Raw genomic sequence first — 19,906 nt, 5'->3', positions numbered from 1 at the left:
ACTTAACTTTGTAGCCCTGTCTCAATCTCCGGAGTAGCCTAGTTTATCATCTGCATTAAGAGGCCTGGCTGACGCACGCCTTTAATCCCAGCACTTAGGAGGCAGAGCCAGGCGAATCTTTGTGAGTTTGAGTCCAACCTGGTCTACAAAGTGAGCTCCAGGACAGGCACCAAAGCTACACAGAGAAACCCTGTCTTGAAAAAACCAAAAAAAAAAAAAAAAGGAAAAAAGGACTGGCTGAGAAATGCTCTTAATATGTAGCCTAGGTTGGCCTTGAACACAGTAGTCTCCTGTCAGCCTCCAGAGTACTGAGGTTACAGACCTGTGTTTCCATGACTGACCTATTTATACCTTTACAATCAGAAAAAAAGTATAAAATGAAGAAAATGTGGCTCAGTTATATAGCATTTAGCATGTGTAAGGCTCAAGTTTAAACCCCAGCACTGCAAAGTGAAATAAATAAAATATTCTGGGCTAGGGGTGTAACTCAGTTGGTCAAATGCTTGCCTAGCATTCACAAAGCTCTGGGATTGCCCCCCAGCATGGCATAAAACAGGTATTGTGACACATACCTGAAATCCTAGGCGGAGGCAAGAGGATCAAAAGTTCAAAGTCATCCTTGGATACAAACGAAGTTCTAGGCCAGCCTGAGTTATATACCAAGTTCAAAACTACAGACTGGGGCACATAAGACTCTTCCCCAAAACAGAAAACAAACAAACAAAAAACAAAAATGAAATCTCACCCAAAACCCAAGTTTTTTTGGTGGGGTAGGGCTATAGTTTTAGTTTCCTAGTACAATTTGCAGAACACTGCTTTCCTGTATAGTTTGTGTCCCCACACACTCCCAGCCTTTCCAACTATCAGCATCCAGGGCAAGACAGGTACATTTGTTGTAATCCATGAATAGACACCAATGCATCATTATTAACCAAAGCCCAGGGTTTACATTAGCACATACTCTTAGTATTTTCATTATATTTGAATGATGTATGTTGACCTGTATCTAGTGTTAGAACATCATGCAGAGTAATGTTACTGTTGTAAAATCCTGTGTTCCTTGTCATTAGTTTTTCAAAGTGTATTTATTTTCTGTGCCCGTGTGCCCGTGTGTGTGTGTGTGTGTGTGTGTGTGTGTGTGTGTGTGTGTGTGCAGACATGCTACATCTCAGGTGTGAAGGTCAGAGGACAACTTGCCTTAGACTTGGCAGCAAGGGTCTTTACCTGCTGAGCCATCTCACTGCCTGAAGTTGTTTAGTGTGACTGGTTTTGTTTTATTTGGCTTTTGTTCTTTTGAAACAGGGTGTTGCTGTGTTTCCAGGATGGCTTCAAACTGCATGCAATTCTCCTGCCTCAGGTTCTCTGTGTGCCACCACACCCAGTTTTTGTTTTCGTTTTGAGACAGGGTCTCACTATGTAGCCCAAGGTACTCTCAAGGTCACACTCCTCCTGACAGCTTCCTAAGCCTCCCTCTTAGCTGGTCAAACATTCTACCACCAGAGCAGCCAAGGAGCCAGGCCTGTGTGGAGGGGGCAGACAAATAAAGGAACTAATGGCTCAACTGAGAAGGGACAGAGAGGAAATACAAAGAAGCAGTATAAAGAGAAAGAAGCAGAAAATGGGAGACGGGTACACAGCATACTGATTAAGATACAGAAAGCTGGGCTTAGACAACCTACACTGAGAAAAATTACATTTATCTCTGATGGAGGAGAGAGCAAAGACAATCTCAAGGCTGATGGGGGGAGCTGGAAAAACAAGGCTTCTGTGAAAATGTGGGTAACACTCCCAAGGACTAGGCTTGGGAAGGTTTTATGTGGGAAGGAGGAAAGGCCAGAGGGGCAATGGACAACACTGGACTCCCTTCTTGCCTGAGTTTCTAGTGTTTAAGCTAGTAAATGCTGTGCAGCCCTTAGGATCTATCGTGGGAATGGGGGGAATGGGCTTGTAAAGTGCTCTCTCATGAGGCCTGAGAGAGAACACTAGCACTTTCTCTTCTTCAACCTGTAGACCTAATGTTAGTGGCCCCTACCCCTACCCTACTTCCCAAGCCTTAACTGTAGCCACGCCCACCATCAAGTAGGCTCCCTGGAGCCCGCATTTGCCCGAGTGCTCCAGAGAGGCAGAGTCGTGGAGACAGGGAGGGAGGGAGACAGACAACCGAAAAAGAGGGTAGAGGGAAGGGCAGCGTGTGTGTGTGTGTGTGTGTGTGTGTGTGTGTGTGTGTGTGTGTGTGTGTGTGTGTGCTCGCGCGCGCGTGTGTGTGTGTGTGTGTGTGTGTGTGTGTGTGTGTGTGTGTTGGGGGCGGGCTTCTGGTGAGGAAAACTATTCAAGAGATAATTCAAGCTCATACAGGAAGATTCAGTGAAATGATCCCAGAACTTACCCAAAGGCCATGGAGGGAGAGGGAGGGAGAGGGGGGTGTAGCCTTGCAGAACCTGCTTTGGGGGTCATCAGGCAGTAACCGTTACTGCATAGGCGTTGTCACTAAGCCAGAGCCATTGAACTGGCAAGGGTGGTTGGAGAGCAAGCTTAAGACACCCCATAACTACGACTCTTAGACAGGTTGGAGGGGGGCTGAGGCTGCAGACAAGGGGAGGAGGGGCACTTGAGGGTTGGGTCTTTGCCTCCCCCATTCTCTGCTGTCACTCACTACCCCAACAGTCGCCCGGGGGGCGGGCCCCGGAGAGGTGGGGATGGGGGAGGGTAATCTTGGCAGGCGTCTGCTGCATGGCGTAGGTAGGGACTGCTGAGGGGGGGACGCGGGGCGGGGGGGGCGCTGAACACGAGTGGGAAGCGGAGAGAGACACGGAGAGGGGGGAGGGGACCGGGAACCATTTGAATGAGAGGAGGGGATCACGGGTACAGTGGGCTCTGGAGGTAGGGCGGGCACGGGTGTGACGGGCCAGACTCTTGAGCCAGGTAAGGAAAGCAGGTGCGTAGATCTGGGTTTTTCCTCATTTTTTTGTGTCTTCGGTGCACTAGGCCCTTCGGTAGAAAGGGGGCGCCGCCTTCCCCGGGGGCGGGCTTCAAAGCTCCAGAGGCTACCTTTCCCTCAACTAACGGGGCCCCGGGCGGGGGCTCAAGCTCCATCCCCAGTGACTGCACTCCAGTCCGCAATTTCCAGGCGGCCACTGGGCTGGGAGTCTCGCGCCGGGGGCCGGCGCTGTCTCGCGAGCCCCCTCCTCCAGCCAGCCAATGGGATTGGTTGCTGGCACCGCCCGCCTGCCTGCTGCAGAGCGCTCGGCGCTGCAAGCGGCGCTGCCATTTAAAGGGGCCGCGACCCCTGTCCCGGCTGCTAGGGAGGGAGGTGGAGAAGGAGCGCGGGGCCGTCGCTGTCTGCAGTTCTAGGCTTGTAGCCGTTACTCTAACCCTGCCTCAGGTAGGGGTCGGGCCTCATCAAGCCGAACCGAACCTGCAGGCGGGATCTCGCAGTAGCCGGGAGGGGGGTCTGAGGAGAAATCGTAGCTCCAAAATGTCTTCCTGTAAATGCCTGAGGTGGGGGGTGGGCAACAGGAGAAGGGAGAGACTAGGGGAGCAGTAGGGAAGGGGGACGGGGCTGAGGAAGTGGTCCACCCCGAAAGGTAACCAAGCGGGGAACTGGTTAGGAAGGGCAGTTTGTGGGGGCGGGGAAGGGCTGAGGGAGGACGGGGCTCTGTGGGGAGGGGCGGCGGGGCTGCACAGGATGGGTAGAGCCTGGAAACCTGAGGGGCTCCCGGAGAGTAAGGAGGGACCGGGGGCTGAGACCGCTGGAGCGGGAAAGGGTTCTGGCTGCGGCGGCCAGGAGAGACTCTGAGGGGGCGTTCAGCCTGAGGTGGGGGGTGTGTGAGAGGTAGGGAGGAAGGAGCTACGAGTCTCGGTGGGGGGTGTCGGGCGGGTTAGAGACCAACTGCCTGGCGAGTGTGGGCACCGGGCCAGGGCGGGGAACGCCACTCCCCACAGAGGGCGCTGTATGGGGGGGGAGTGGACATTGGGACTGAAGCCTGTGGAAATGCCCATCGGTTGTGGGGGGCGGCTGCTAATACGAAATCCAAGTGGATGACGGGGTGTGTCCCGTAGCCTACATAGGAAATTCAGGCTAAGACCACCTCTACTGCCCCCTCTTCCGATCTGCAGCCCATACCCAGCCATGGACCCCAGTGATTTCCCCAGTCCATTTGACCCATTGACCCTGCCAGAGAAGCCCCTGGCTGGAGACCTTCCCGTAGACATGGAATTTGGAGAGGATCTGCTGGAATCTCAGACTGCTCCAACTCGAGGATGGGCCCCTCCAGGTCCGTCTCCATCCTCTGGAGCCCTGGACCTGCTTGATACCCCTTCTGGCTTGGAAAAAGACCCTGGAGTAGTCCTGGATGGAGCCACTGAGCTACTGGGGCTGGGGGGGCTACTTTATAAAGCCCCCTCTCCCCCAGAGGTGGACCATGGTCCTGAGGGGACCCTTGCATGGGATTCGGGGGAGCAGACCCTAGAGCCTGGACCAGGGTGCCAGACCCCTGAGGTGATGCCACCTGATCCAGGGGCTGGGGCCAGTCCCCCGTCACCTGAAGGGCTACTAGAACCTTTGGCTCCGGATTCTCCAATAATCCTGGAGTCCCCTCATATTGAAGAGGAGGAGATACCCCCCATAGCTACAAGGAGAAGGGGCTCCCCTGGGCAGCAGGAGGAGCACACCCAAGGGCAGCCACAGAGCCCCAATGCACCCCCTAGCCCTTCAGTGGGAGAGACTCTGGGGGATGGAATCAACAGTTCTCAGAGCAAACCTGGGGTCTCTATCCCTGCTGCACATCCTTCTTTGCCAGGTAGGTTGCCTAATCATCTGGAGGGGGCTGGGGAAAGGGTGGTGGTAAGGAGGGCTGCCTCTGTGCTTTGAGAACTAGAGGAGGAGGAGGAGGAGGGGCAGGAGGGTGGGAAGATTAGAGTAGGGATATGTGTGGGGAAGGAGTTGGGGTTTGGGAAGGCAGAGTGGGGTGTGGCAAAGATTATGGAAAATAGAGGTGGGAGGCGTGGAGGGCCTGTGCAGGATGAATGAGGTAGTGTGAGGGAAGGGATTTGATGGCCGAGCTTCCCTTTCTCACATCCCAGTGGGCTTTCAGTCCCAGGGTCCTTCCTTCAGAATTGGAAGGAAAATAGCAGGGCTTCTAGGCGCTGACATTTTTTCCAGCTGTTTGGTTCTAAATGGGAGTGGAGTTTCTGGGATTGATGAATGGTAACTCCTCTCCGAAGTCCCTAACAGCGTACTGATTTCAGGGGAATGGTAGAGAGGCAGGATCTAGGATGCATCTCTGCTAGGGGAGGGACAGTCTAGACCTGAGGCTCTAGTTCCTCCCTTGATCTACCTAGTGGTGTCCTTCCTCTGGGCTGTGATAAAGGTCTTCAAATATATCATCTTATATAATATATCTTTTATATCACCTAAGTCCAGAGGAACCTGCCCATACATTGATGGGGTTTTTTTTCCCCCTTTTAAGTGGTTACATTTGTTTTTGTTGGTAAAATATAAATCCTTCATGACCAGTGGGGCAGAAATGATTGGAAGGGTAGGACAATGCATTTATTTAATGGAGAATAGCTGCACACATCCCTTCCCCACTTCTACCTTAGTATCAAGTCTGAGGGAACCCTGAAAGGGTAGAAGCTACAGACACTGGAGTTTTCCCTTTCGGTTTTGAGTAAATTCTTCCCCAGGAATGGAGGTGGGGTTTGGGCCTGGGCAGGCTCAAGATTGAGGCTACCTTCTTGCTTCCTTTGCAGGAGATGGCCTGACTGGAAAGGAGAGTGAGAAGCCGCCTGAGAGGGTGAGGGGGGAGGGTTGGAAAGAGTCTGGTTCCCCCTATAGCTCTGAGGAGGACAGACCCTTCATTTGCCTTCCTAGATGGTGGGGGGATGCTGTCAGGGGATTCAGAGAAGGGAGGAGCTCTTGTGTCTACTGATTCTTAGGAATGAAGTCCAGCTCCCATTTTTCCCCTTCTCTTCAGGGATGGGCCAGGGGTCCCAGCTTTCTCAGCTCACCTTCCATCCCCCATTCCTTCCCAAACCTTGTACTCCAGTTAGCCTGCCGCTAGTGTCAGCTTTCCTCCCTGCCCCTCTTTCCAAGGTACAGAAGAGAAGCGAGCGCGTTAGAAGGGCGGAACCTCCAAAGCCTGAGGTTGTGGATTCCACTGAGAGCAGTAAGTAGGATGGGAGGAAGTGTGACCTGGGAATTCGGGGTGTAGAGAAGAGCTCAAGGTGGGATCAGGACAGGGCACGGATCTTCGGGCTCTGTACTTCCTCTCTGCAGAACGAGAAGTGCCTGTCTCTGCTATGGCTTGGCATGGGAACCGAGAGGTAGTGGGGGAAATTGAAAACAAGAACAGTAAGAATAGAAAGTTTCATGTTTCAACTATACTGTCCCTGTCCCCAGTCTTCTCTCTTGGAACCCTGCTCCTGAATATTGTAGAATAACCATGGGTAGCTTAAGATACCAGTGTAATGGGAGAGGAAGTATAACAGCCAGAACAAGGAGAGTCCCAGAGATCCCAGGACTAGTATTGAACTTACTATTGGTCTGCTCATCAAATGGCTGGAGATCTGTTCTGGTGGTCTTTTCTCACTGCCCCGCCTACTCCCACAGTTCCAGTGTCAGATGAGGATTCTGATGCCATGGTAGATGACCCCAATGATGAGGACTTTGTGCCATTCCGGCCCCGGCGCTCTCCTCGCATGTCCCTGCGCTCAAGTATGGCACAGAGGGCTGGGCGCTCTTCAATGGGCACCAAGATGTCTTGTGCACATTGCCGGACACCACTGCAGAAGGGGCAGACGGCCTATCAGCGCAAGGGGCTGCCTCAGCTCTTCTGTTCTTCATCTTGTCTCACTACTTTCTCCAAGAAGCCCTTGGGCAGAAAGACCTGTACCTTCTGCAAGAAGTGCGTGGAGATCCTAGGGTGGGCGGGGGCAGGGACCAGGGGAGGGAGTTCTGGGTAAGAGATTGTGTTGGCAAAACAAAACAGGATGGAGACGATAGGGTTAATTTAGGAAAGTGGTTAGAGTATTTGACTCTATGATCATCAGGCCAAATCCTAGGGAGTGCAAGGGTGACTGCTGGAATAAGAGGGTGGTCCTGGGAATACTCAAACCTGTTCCCACCTCCAGGGAGATCTGGAACACCAAGGACTCAGTTGTGGTACAGACTGGTTCGGGAGGCTCCTTCCATGAGTTCTGCACATCTGTCTGTCTCTCTCTGTATGAGGCCCAGCAGCAGCGTCCAATCCCCCAGTCTGGGGATCCTGCCGATGCCACTCGCTGCAGCATATGCCAGAAGACTGGAGAGGTGAGGCTACTCACCACAGGCCAATTTACAGAGCCTGCTGGCTCTGACCTACCCCTCTGGTTCTGGAGCTGCAGGGGTCAGGCCCCTGGGGAGAAGGGATTTGGGTGGAAAAGGTAGCCATTATGAGGGGGCAAATTCAAGGATAGAGCTTCTCCAGGATGTATGCAGCTGACCTTCCTTACCTCCCAGGATGTCGCCATCAAGTCTACAGCCTGACGCACAGGTTGGGGGGTCCTAGGCCCACTGTCTGCTGTGAAGGTCTAGGGTGAGGTGGGAGTTCTGTCCTTGCATTGATTGGGGTGGGCGGTGGTGGCCTGGCCTCAGCTCAGGGTGTGTATATGTATGTGTGGCAGGTCCTACATGAGGTCAGCAACGGCAGCGTGGTGCACCGACTCTGCAGTGATTCTTGCTTCTCCAAATTCCGAGCCAACAAGGGACTGAAAACCAACTGTTGTGACCAGTGTGGGGCTTATATCTACGCCAGGCCTGGGAGCCTTGGCCCAGAGCTCCTCTTCCATGATGGTCAACAAAAGCGGTTTTGCAACACAACGTGCTTGGGGGCATACAAGAAGGTGGGGCCGAGGGAGTAGTGCGTTAGAGGGCTATGGAAGGGGGTGTGGTTCTTGGGTGATAAATAAAGGTGCCTGAAGGGTCGAGGGCTGGGAAAAAATAAAACAAATAAAGGGGGTTTCAATTGTATCTGTTATGTTTTATTTTTGAAGCTGGCTGGTGGACACACAGGTCTTTGTTATATCATCATCTATACTTTTTGTATGCCTGAAAAATTTCATGTTTAAAAAATTTTAAAAATAAAAGTGAAGGGACAAATCCAGCCTCAGCCTCTCCTTCCCCATCCTCACAGAAAAACACACGTGTGTACCCATGTGTCTGGTGCAAGACCCTGTGTAAGAACTTTGAGATGCTATCACATGTGGATCGTAATGGCAAGACCAGCTTGTTCTGTTCCCTGTGCTGTACCACTTCTTACAAAGTGAAGCAGGCAGGGCTCACTGGTAGGTGCAAAGCCCTCTTCTCTGAGATCCCTGCTGGCCTTCCTTCTACTTCCCACATTCCCCTCTTGTAGAGTAATTTCTACTGCCCAACCTCAGCCCCAGCCACATCTTCCCGTGGGTTTTCTGTTCCATCTCTGCCCTGCCTTACACCTTCTATGTGCTCTCTCTTCCTCTTTCTCTTTCTCTCTCTCTTTCTTTCTATGCCCCAGGCCCTCCCCGACCCTGCAGCTTCTGCCGCCGCAGCCTCTCTGACCCTTGTTACTACAACAAAGTTGATCGCACAGTCTACCAGTTCTGCAGCCCCAGCTGCTGGACCAAGTTCCAGGTACTCCAGGCCCTGGACCAGGGATAAAGGGTGTGGTAACAGGGAAAGGGCCGGAGAACTGGGGTAGGTAGGCCTGGGTAAGGCAGAGAGCCAGCCTGACCTCCCCTCCCTCCAGCAGGGCACACATCTTGCCCCTTATTTGTCTTCCTTCCCTCCAGCGTACTAGCCCTGAGGGGGGCATTCACCTGAGCTGTCACTACTGCCATAGCCTCTTCAGTGGCAAGCCTGAGGTCTTGGAGTGGCAGGTAAGATCCCCTCACCTACACCTTGCCACATGTTTGAAGAAGTCTTCTCAGGCTGTGCCTGTGAGGTGCAGATGTCCTAGTTGTGCCCTCCCTGTCCTGTGTTTCCACCTCAGGACCAGGTCTTCCAGTTCTGCTGCCGTGATTGCTGTGAGGACTTCAAGAGGCTTCGGGGTGTGGTATCCCAGTGTGAGCACTGCCGGCAGGAGAAACTCCTGCATGAGAAACTCCGGTTCAGTGGGGTGGAGAAAAGCTTCTGCAGCGAAGGTAAGGGAGTGAGTTAGGGACAGGCCCTGTCTCTGAGGACCAGGGGGATGGCAGAGAACGGAGCAAGGCTTAGCAGGCAGCGTATAAGGTAGAACCTTGTCGGAATGCTCTACCCATTTATGCTAAGGCTTTAGGTGAAGGACTATTTAGAAGAGGTTTCAGATGTAGCACCTTGAAAAGACTGGGTCTGAGACCTGTGAGGAACTCTGTCTCTAGGCTCTTTCTTGCTCTCCCCTTTCTAGGCTGTGTGCTGCTGTACAAACAAGATTTCACTAAGAAGCTGGGCTTATGCTGCATCACTTGTACTTACTGCTCCCAAACCTGCCAGCGTGGAGTCACTGAGCAACTGGATGGCAGCACCTGGGACTTTTGCAGTGAGGACTGTAAGACCAAGTACCTGTTATGGTACTGCAAGGTAAGGAGAGTCAACATGTCAGAAAGAAGGCAGCAGGGATATGAACTCTTGTACTGCCGTCAGCGTCAGAGCCCCAGGGAGGGGAGTTAACCTCTCCAATCTCTAAGCTGGTCCAGTCTCTAAAGAAAGAAATATGGCTTATCATAGAGGAGAGGGCCCAGCCTATTTTCAAGAGGCAGGTCTGACCATTCTGTCAATGCCCTCAGGCTGCCCGGTGCCATGCCTGTAAGCGCCAGGGGAAGCTGCTGGAAACCATCCACTGGCGTGGGCAAATCCGTCATTTCTGCAACCAACAGTGTCTGCTGCGCTTCTACAGCCAGCAGAACCAACCCAACTTGGATACCCAGAGTGGGCCAGAAAGCCTCCTGAACAGTGAGTCTGGGACAGTGTGACATTATTAGAACTGGCCTGGGCTCTTCCACTGTTGGGTCAAGCCCCTTCTTCCTCTGTTGCAATTACCTGTTCCCTGGCCAGAGTACGCGCTACCATGCTCTTTTATCTTTTGGACTCTTCGGGTATTCTTCTTTAGATCTTGGAGTGAGAGTCTACTGGTTTTCTGTAAGGATATATAGTTTAAGGTGTACTCAGGTAGGATAGGACTTGTGGAGGTTAGGGTTAGTTTTCAGAGAAAGGGAAGTATCAGCATAGGCTTTACCCTTAGTGACACTGAAAACTGGTATCATTTCTAGAATGTTAGCCTGGCCTTTCAGTCACTCTGGGGATACTTAACTCCTGAAGGCTGTCTAAATGGAAGGTATAAAGTGAGGGGTAGGAGGTGGTGTTGGTGCTTTCTAAATGCAGTGTTTCATTCTTCTTGGTAGCCAGAAGTGAAGATTCTTCTTGGCTACTGTTACTGGGGCCCAGAGAAGACTAGTCCTGGGGTAGGAAGGAAGAGAAATCCTAGACTTCCTACTTCTTTTCTTTTCTTTCTTTTTTTTTTTTGTTTTTTGTTTTGTTTTGTTTTCGAGACAGGGTTTCTCTGTGTAGCTTTGCGCCTTTCCTGGATCTCGCTCTGTAGACCAGGCTGGCCTCGAACTCACAGAGATCTGCCTGCCTCTGCCTCCCCAGTGCTGGAATTAAAGGCATGTGCCACCCCCACCCAGTGACTTCTATTTCTAAAGAGTGTGCTCTTTCATAAAGCTCTCCTAGAAAAAGGGTGAGGAAAACAATTAGTTGCTCTGGCAAGAGCATTTATTTGTTTGATCCTACAGGTCAGTCTTCTGAGTCAAAGCCCCAGACAGCCTCTCAAACCAAAGTGGAAAACAACAGCACAGTGAGGACCCCAGAAGAAAACGGGAATTTGGGCAAGGTCAGGACAAAAGCCAAGAGGGAGGATTATTTCAGAGGAGGGTACTGTGATTGGCAGAATTTACATTCTTTTGATGCTACAGATCCCTGTGAAGACTCGACCAGCTCCAATTGTGCCCACTCCTCAACCCCTACCACCCCCAGCAACACCCCGAAAAAACAAAGCTGCCATGTGTAAGCCGCTGATGCAGAACCGGGGAGTCTCCTGCAAGGTGGAAATGAAGTCCAAAGGAAGTCAAACAGGTGAGTGCCATGATACCGTCCAGTCCATGGACGGTATTCCTAAGTCCTAAGCTTTATGGGCAGGAATTAGATCGCTCTCTCTCAGTCTGTTCAAAACAGTTTTGTGCCAGTGAACACATGTTTAGAGCTTTTGGGGATGACAGATGAGTATCAAGTCCTAGATCAGATGTCACTAATCTAGAAGGGGTGCTAAAAAGAGTTTTCGTGTCTGCAGAAGAGTGGAAGCCACAGGTGATTGTGCTGCCCATCCCAGTGCCCATATTTGTGCCAGTGCCTATGCATCTATACTGCCAGAAAGTCCCGGTGCCTTTCTCCATGCCTATCCCGGTAAGTGTCCTTGCCCTTCCTGACCAGTCCTCCTTTCTCCTTCTAGAATTGAGGCCCACCCTCTCTGGTTTTTCTCATAAGTTGGTACCCTTATCTACTGGTGTGTTTCTTGACATTTAATTGAGATTAATTGTGCCTCCAGGTGCCTGTGCCCATGTTCTTGCCCACTACCTTGGAGAGCACAGACAAGATTGTGGAGACCATTGAGGAGCTGAAGGTGAAGATCCCTTCCAACCCTTTGGAGGCTGACATCCTGGCCATGGCGGAAATGATTGCAGAGGCTGAAGAGTTAGACAAGGCCTCTTCTGATCTGTGTGGTACGCAGTGAACAGTGGTGATAGTGGGATCAGTGCTAGCAATCTCTCTGCCTATGAGAGTTGGAAGTGTAGTCTTGGTGCTAAGCGGGATAGGAAGGGTGGCTGGTACCAGCCCCTCAAGACTGTGTGGGTATTGGGCAAGAGCTTCAGTGACTGACCTGACTTCTCTGCCTCTCAGATCTTGTGAGCAACCAGAGTGCAGAGGGACTTCTGGAAGATTGTGACCTGTTTGGGACAGCTCGAGATGATGTCCTGGCTATGGCTGTTAAGATGGCTAATGTCTTAGATGAGCCTGGGCAAGACTTGGAGGCAGATTTTCCCAAGAGTAAGTTGGATTTTAGGCACACCCACCAAATATTGTTGCATTTGTGGTATTAGGAAACGAGTGTTTCTTGTGACCCAGAGCATGACTCTAAACCATGATTATTAAGATAGGACAGGGGCTAGGTGGTGGTGGTGGCGGCGGCGGCGGCGGCGCAGCACGCCTTTAATCCCAGCACTCAGGAGGCAGAGGCAGGCGGATCTCTGAGTTCAAGGCCAATGTGGTCTACAGTGAGTTCCAGGACAGCCAGGGCTACACAGAAAAACTCTGTCTTGAAAACCAAAAAAAGCTGGGCGGTGGTGGCACACACCTTTAATCCCAGCACTCGGGAGGCAGAAGCAGGCAGATCTCTGTGAGTTCGAGGCCAGCCTGGGCTACAGAGTGAGTTCCAGGAAAGGTGCAAAGCTACACAGAGAAACCCTGTCTCGAAAAACAAAAAAACCAAAACAACAACAACAAACCCAAAAAGACAGGACAGGGTACTGTTTTTTGTTTGTTTTGTTTGTTGTTTGAGACAGAGTTGTCTCATGTAGCCCAGACTGTCCTTTTTTTGTTTTTGTTGTTGCTGTTTTTGTTTTTTTGGGTTTTTTTGAGACAGGATTTCTCTGTGTAGCTTTGCGCCTTTCCTGGAACTCGCTTTGGAGACCAGGCTGGCCTGGAACTCACAGAGATCCACCTGCCTCTGCCTCCAGAGTGCTGGGATTAAAGGAATGCGCCACCACTGTCCAGCACCCAGACTGTCCTTGAACTCACTCTATAGCTGAGGATGACCTTGAATCTCTGATTCTTCTGCCTGGATTGTAGGTTTGCAGCACCTCTTCTAGTTTATATGATACTGGGGATTGAACCCAGGGCTTCATGTATACTAGGTATATGTCTTCTAAGCCACACATTTTAGCCTTTTTTTATTTTTAGTTGTGTGTGTGTGTGTGTCTGTGTGTGCATATGAGTATGTGTGGATGTTCATGTATGTACAAGTCCATGTTCAGGCCAGAGGAAAACCTTGGGTATGATGCTTCAAGCACTGCCCATCTCCTTTTTGAGATGGGGTCTCTTTTACTGCCCTGGAACTTGCCAAGTAGGCTAGGCTAGCTGGTCAGCAAGCCTCAGGGATCCACCTGTCCTTGCCTCTCTGTGCTGGGATTACAGTGCATGCTACCATGCCTGGCTTCTCAGTGTGTGCTAGGGAGTCAAACTCAGGTCCTCATGCTGGCTGGGCAAGCACTTTATCAACTGAGCCATTTCCCCTGCCCCCATGGTCACCATTTTTATGTGTACAGTTCAGTCATGTTAAGTATATTCATGTTGCTTTGAATTTGTGAATATTTGTGTTCATTGTGGTTGGTTGTGGGAATCTAATCCAAAGCCCTGTATATATTAGGCAAGCTCTACTACTGAGCTACATCCCAGCCCTATTTTTTTTGTTTTTTTGTTTTTTTGTTTTTTTTTTGAGAGAGGGTCTCTTGAGTTGCCCAGGTTGGCTTTGAACTCATTCTGTAGCCTAGAAGGTCTGTGCCACCATGTGTGGCTTGAGTCTGGTGTTTATGTACCTCTGACGACCTTTCATATAGCTTTACTGGTTCCTATGGAGTTCAATGAGGCTGACCCAGTGGTTCCTCTTGAGTTGAATGAGCAAGTAGCAAGGATGGGACAAGAGGACTTCAGAGTTGAGGCCTAAAGAAACTGATTTCTTCTTTCTTTCCCTTCTATTAGATCCTCTGGACATTAACCCAAGTGTAGACTTCCTCTTTGATTGTGGCCTTGTGGGGCCTGAGGATGTGTCTACTGAACAGGACCTTCCTCGAGCCATGAGGAAGGTGAGGAATGGGGTTACTGTAGCCATATAAAGAAAATGGACGTCTGAAGGGGTGGGGCTGCTCTCATAGCCACACGAGAAAGTTTAAGTTGACCTTCCCCGGCCTCCTTTCTCCAACACTAGAAGTACTGAGATAGAGCCAAACTTTGCTATTCTCCTAGTTGACAAGATTATCAAAGCTATTCTGGGACTTTCTGCCATGGTAGCTTTCTGTGTTCTTACGTCAGTGCTCCCATCCCCAATGGTGAGCACTGTCCTGACTAGATTTCATGGTGCCCAGGCCTTGCCTTAGCCACCATCCTCCTATTGTCTTCCTTTCCAGGGTCAAAAGAGGCTGGTGCTTTCTGAAAGCTGTTCCCGGGACTCTTTGAGCAGCCAGCCTAGTTGTACTGCTCTCAACTATTCGTACGGTGTTAATGCTTGGAAGTGCTGGGTACAGTCGAAATATGCCAATGGAGAAACCAGCAAGGGTGATGAGCTACGCTTTGGCCGTGAGTACTTGGGAGGAAGAAAGCACAGAGAGGGAAGGAGAAAGGGGCTGTTACCTAGGAACAGCTGAAGATGTCTAGGAGTGGTAAGGATGTGATCAAGTATGGGTTCCCCATCCAGTAAAGACAGTGAACAGTTGTAGACTAAAGGGAGATCCTGTCTAGGTTCAAGGCTGAGGGCTCCTTTTGTAATTGATGGGTTTTTTCAGGAGCTTGTTGTGACTAAAGGGTTCATGGTGGAGCTATGTGAAATTCTCCTCGTGGAGTTTTCTTAATCCTATCTACTTCTACTACATACCACTATAGCCAAACCCATGCGTATCAAAGAGGATATTCTCGCCTGTTCAGCTGCTGAACTCAACTATGGTCTGGCCCAGTTTGTGAGAGAAATTACTCGACCTAATGGTGAACGATATGAACCCGACAGTATCTACTACCTGTGTCTTGGCATCCAGCAGGTACCTCTTGCACACCACCCTGTTTTCTATTACTTTCAACACAGTATACAGAATTCTACTGGAACTGTTTCTAGCCCACTCCTTCTTGTCACTTGTCTCTTACCCTGAATAGGCAGCTTGCCTACATTTCCTATGACAAATAGATGTCAGTCATCTCCTCGAATCAGCGCTTCATTCCAGGACTATTGCTCAAGCACCAGTCTTCATTGCTGTCTGGATCCTCAGGGTCACCCTTGAGTCATCGGGTCTTGAGGAAGGATATGAGGGCTGAGTTCCTTGAGTAGTGGGGTACTGTTTAGTTCTCTCTAGGTGAGGTTAGCAACTGTGACCTGATAAGGATGTCTGAGCTTGTGAGGAACAGCTCCAAGCCCTGCCTCTTCCATCAGTGATCACACCTGCGGGAAAGCACGCTGGGCTGTCTACTCAAGCAGTTGTTTCCCCTCCTCTCCAGTTGTCAAGGACCATGACTGCAGCTCTCATCATCATTCTCTTTCCTGTAGGTCCTAGTCTGGCTTTATGTATTTCTGTTTTTCTTCCTCTAGTATTTGCTGGAAAATAACCGAATGGTGAACATTTTCACGGACCTTTACTACTTGACTTTCGTTCAAGAACTCAACAAGTCTCTGAGTACCTGGCAGCCCACACTTCTCCCCAACAGTAAGGGACAGGAACTTAGCAATCCCTTCTCCCTCTCTTCCCTTTCTCCAACACACCACTGTAAAAGTCCTGTACTGTCTGGCCTGTTACTCTTCACTAAGGGTTCAAGGGTAGGAGCATATACCCGGATGCCTCAGGGTTTCAGGTTAATGGAGCCAAAGTCCCTGCCCGTCAACATAAGGAGGAGAACCACATGTGGTGATGCATGCCTATAATCCCAGCATCAGGGAGGCTGAGGCAGAATTGTGAGTTCTGGGCCAGCCTGGACTATAGAGTGAGACACTGTCATTTAAAAAAACGAACATGAGTTAAGCATGGTGGTATATGCATTTAATACCAGCATTTGGGAGGCATAGGCAGGTGGAGTTCAGGACTAGCCTAGTTTACATAGTGAGTTCTAGACCAGCCAGCCCTACATAGTGAAACCCTGTTTTTTGTTGTTGTTGTTTTGTTTTTGTTTTTTAAACGGAAACACTAAAAGAGGAACATGAGGAGAAGGTCAAGACTTTTAGTCTGATCCAGGAGCCATAATGATATGTGCTTGCAGTTCAGGCTACTCAGGAGACTGAGGCAAGATCTCAAGTTCAAGGGGAACCCTTTTCTTAAGGAAAAAAGAAAAAAGACTTAGGTCTGTAGACTTATCTCTGAGATCAGAAAAAAGACAGTTCAGGTTTGGGTGGTAAGTTAAGAAATCAAGAGGTAGGAATCCTAAGCTTTGTGTCTACCTGCATATAACTTAGAGATTATCAGAGAAGTGTTATATGCAGGTGAAAAGTATATAAAAAATGCCAGCCAGGCGGTGGTGGCGCATGCCTTTAATCCCAGCACTCAGGAGGCAGAGGCAGGTGGATCTCTGTGAGTTCGAGGCCAGCCTGGTCTACAGAGCGAGATCTAGGAAAGGCACAAAGCTACAGAGAAACCCTGTCTCAAAAAAAAATCTCAAAAAAAAAACAAATGAACAAACAAAATGCCCAGTTCCAGGATAGGCAAGGCTACACAGAGAAACCCTGTTTCAACACCCCCACCCACCCCAAATTGCCCAGTCCTACTGTGTAGGTCAGATGTCAGGGTTTATATGCAATAAGAAGCCTACAGTTAAGTGTATGTATGTGTAGGAACTCAGGTGGGTTTGGGAAGCCGCTCCCCTTTGTTTTTCTCTTTGTCCATCACAGATACTGTATTCTCCCGTGTGGAGGAAGAACACCTCTGGGAGTGCAAGCAGCTGGGGGTCTATTCTCCCTTTGTCCTTCTCAACACCCTCATGTTCTTCAACACTAAGTTTTTTGGACTGCAGACAGCCGAGGAACACATGCAACTCTCTTTCACTAATGTGGTACGGCAGTCTCGCAAGTGTACCACTCCTCGGGGCACCACAAAGGTGGTGAGCATCCGCTACTATGCCCCAGTCCGACAGAGGAAAGGGCGAGGTATGAGGCTCTCCCTCCTTTGCTTTTGCCCTTTATGTTCTTTCTCCTGGCATTCCCACCATGCCTGCCAGGTTGACCCTCTGCTTTGCCACTAGCTTCCCTCTGTGTTTGCAGAAAAGATGGAAACAGTTCTGATAGACAGTGGCTGGCTGTTTCATAATAGGAGGGCAGTTAACTGCCTGTTTCTCATCGTTGTCATTTCTAGGCAGTTTATTTGCTTGCCTTATTTTGACAGAATGAGGGTGGACAGGTAGTGAGCTGTTAGGTGTGTCTGACTATCAGGGAACGTTGAGAGTGAATAACAAACTTTCTATGATTCAAAAACTACATACTGAGGACTGGAGAGACGGCTCAGTTGGTAAAATCCCCATACAAGCCACATAAGTATGAGGACGAGTTTGGACCCTAGTACCCATGTAAACCCAGGCATGGTGGCCTATGTCTATAACCTAGAGCTGGAGCAAGCAGCTCCAAGGGGTAGAGACAGGTAGATTCCCCAGAGCTCATTGTTCGGCTAGTCCAGCTAGTGGGTGATCTCCAGGCTCAGTGACCCAACTGTCTCAACATAATGTAGAGGGGCTGGAGAAAGATACCCAATGCCAACCTCTGGCCTCCACATGTGCACATACGCACCTGCACTCTCATGCACATGCACAACAAAAACATGCACTCCTGACACATACACACAAAAATAACAGTAAAATCAGAACTGTACAGAGGGAGAAAAAGAAACTGCATATTGGTTTCCATTCTCTTTGGCCCTAGAATTCTGTCCTGTCTGTGTGTGATTCTTCAGGTCCCTTCTGTGTGCCTCTACCTAAATTGATGGGCAAAGGTTGTGGCCATCATTTGTAATCTGAGCTAGAAGGCAAGGCCAACCTTGTAACAAACTGTTTTACCAATTATTTTGTATCACCTCTTTAAGAAATCAACTTGGGAATGATTATATATACTTGGGCAGGAAGAACTGGAGAGTGCTTCAGAGTAGTACAACCTATAGGATGTTTGGTTAGTGGAAAAACTAACAAACTCTTCGGCTTTCCTTCCCTCCCTCCTTCCTTTCCTTTTTTGTGGTAATAGAGATAGAACCCAGAGCCTTGTGTATGCTAGGCAAGCACTCTTCCACCTAGCTACACTCCGAGCCTTCCTTTATTCTCCCTTTATTTCTTATGAAGCTGTAGTTTTCGATCCTGTGGCCTCATCTCTGCACCCTTGATTGTGCTCTGGGAGGTGGCTCGTTGGGCCTGTGTTCTAATGAGTCTGGATCATTTCCCTCCACTGTAGACACAGGTCCTGGGAAACGGAAGAGGGAGGATGAAACTATCTTAGAGCAGCGTGAGAATCGCATGAATCCCCTCCGCTGCCCCGTCAAGTTCTATGAGTTCTATCTCTCTAAATGGTGAGTTGGTGAATTTATAGGAATGCCTTACCATGTGGACCTAAGAGGCCTGCTTTGCCTTGGTAGTACTAATGGCTGTCTTCCACCCTCATCCCCACTGTTGTAGTCCTGAAAGCCTCAGGACTCGAAATGATGTGTTCTACCTGCAACCTGAGCGCTCCTGCATTGCGGAGTCCCCCCTCTGGTATTCTGTGATTCCCATGGACCGAAGCATGTTGGAGAGCATGCTTAATCGCATTCTGGCTGTGCGTGAGATTTACGAGGAACTTGGTCGTCCTGGGGAGGAAGACCTAGACTGAACCCATGTGGTACCTTGTTTCCATCTTTGACATCAGTGTCTGTCCTGTGGGGTAACTGGCCCGGGAACCAATGCTATCCATTCTGAAGGGCCCCAACTGCCTCTTTCTAGTCTCTCATTCCCTGCCTTTCCCAGGAACCCCTGGCTTTAACCTTCCATACCACTTGTAACCATGGGGCCCCAATCATCTGTGCTCATGGGCTAGTCCCCCAGTGATGGGTATGAACCAGGTAGCCCGTTTTCTTTGTGCTTCACAGTGAACCCTTTCTGCTGGGGCCTGACTCTGATGGAGTGATAATAGCTCTGGTGATCCTGTTGGCTTTGGGTTTCCTGACCTATATCTATGTAGGTGAAACCCCGTGTTCCTAGGTCTGACCTAGGGAAGAACCCAGCTGCCTTCTCTGCCCTGGATATCCTCTCTCTCTCTCTCTCTCTCTCTCTCTCTCTCTCTCTCTCTCTCTCTCTCTCTCTCTGTCTCTCTCTGTCTCTCTCTCACTTTCTCTCCTTCTCTCCCTCTCTCCTTCTCCCCCTCTCCCCCTCTCCTCTTCTCTTCCCAGTACCATGTGAAAGGGTCTTGTCTGAGAGACATGATAAATGAGGGGACCTTTTCCCTAAAGCACAGCGCTCAGACACTTTTCTCCCTCATGAAAAAAGTGATTGTTGGCACCCTTCTCCACCCTGTCCCCTACCTGCCCTTTGAGCACCACTCCTTGGTGCTACAGTCCCTCAAGGGTTCCAAATGCTTTCTATTCCTCAAAGGCAGAGAAGGACTCAGTATGGAGAGCAGACTCCTATTGTGCATACTCCTGTCCCCTTGCTTTCTGTGTTTGTCTCTCCTGCCATGTTAGGGTGGCATGAGCCGTGGTGTCAACATGCTTAGCCCCTCTGTGACTGCCTCCCTTTAGTTTCTTGAACAGAGCTCTCAAGGCAAAAAATGACCTTCTGGCTTGGATTGGGGCTGGGTTCCCCAATGTTGTTTCCTCCCATCATCAGAGCCACGCCTACCCTGTGGGGGCCTAGGCCATACAGGATGGGGTTTGTGGTCAAAAGATAGGTGAGGAGCTGTGGGTAAGGGTCCTGCTCCTACTGCCTACACCTTCTCTTTTCCCCATCTTACCTTGGTGGGCCCAGAAAACTTAGTGTCTGGCAGAGGGAGTACCCAGTTCTTTCCCTGTTGGCTTTGCTGTTCCCCAGCCTTCTTTTCGTGTTTTTATAACTGTCACCAGTTTAGCCACTGTTGAAATTGTATATATTGTACTGAGGTGCCTGGCCTGT

At 50.1% G+C, this 19,906-nt stretch overlaps 1 protein-coding gene across 5 annotated transcripts; it reads left to right on the top strand.

Annotated features, from left to right (window-relative positions):
* The first annotated feature begins 2,492 nt into the window (after positions 1-2,492).
* Positions 2,493-19,165, top strand: Zmym3 (zinc finger MYM-type containing 3). Of its 5 annotated transcripts, none has more exons than XM_059250175.1 (25): positions 2,493-2,565; positions 4,117-4,799; positions 5,752-5,795; positions 6,095-6,167; positions 6,611-6,905; positions 7,132-7,309; positions 7,663-7,881; positions 8,172-8,322; positions 8,532-8,647; positions 8,806-8,892; positions 9,006-9,156; positions 9,399-9,571; positions 9,778-9,943; positions 10,783-10,880; positions 10,963-11,122; positions 11,337-11,449; positions 11,592-11,766; positions 11,945-12,091; positions 13,802-13,905; positions 14,227-14,395; positions 14,699-14,850; positions 15,393-15,507; positions 16,680-16,934; positions 18,219-18,333; positions 18,440-19,165. In XM_059250175.1, the coding sequence occupies exons 2-25, from the start codon at positions 4,130-4,132 to the stop codon at positions 18,630-18,632; spliced, it is 4,119 nt and encodes a 1,372-aa protein (XP_059106158.1). In that variant the 5' UTR covers positions 2,493-2,565; positions 4,117-4,129; the 3' UTR covers positions 18,633-19,165. The 5 variants fall into 5 exon arrangements, with proteins under 5 accessions (XP_059106158.1, XP_059106159.1, XP_059106157.1 ...); XM_059250176.1 differs by lacking the exon at positions 2,493-2,565 and adding an exon at positions 3,230-3,382 and having other exon boundaries at positions 6,101-6,167; XM_059250174.1 differs by lacking the exon at positions 2,493-2,565 and adding an exon at positions 3,231-3,382.
* Positions 19,166-19,906: the final 741 nt, after the last annotated feature.

Source organism: Peromyscus eremicus, chromosome X (genome assembly GCF_949786415.1).
Source record: "Peromyscus eremicus chromosome X, PerEre_H2_v1, whole genome shotgun sequence".
Lineage (NCBI taxonomy): Eukaryota > Metazoa > Chordata > Mammalia > Rodentia > Cricetidae > Peromyscus > Peromyscus eremicus.
Note: the sequence above shows the minus strand (reverse complement) of the source record. Positions and strands in the feature narration are given on the sequence as shown.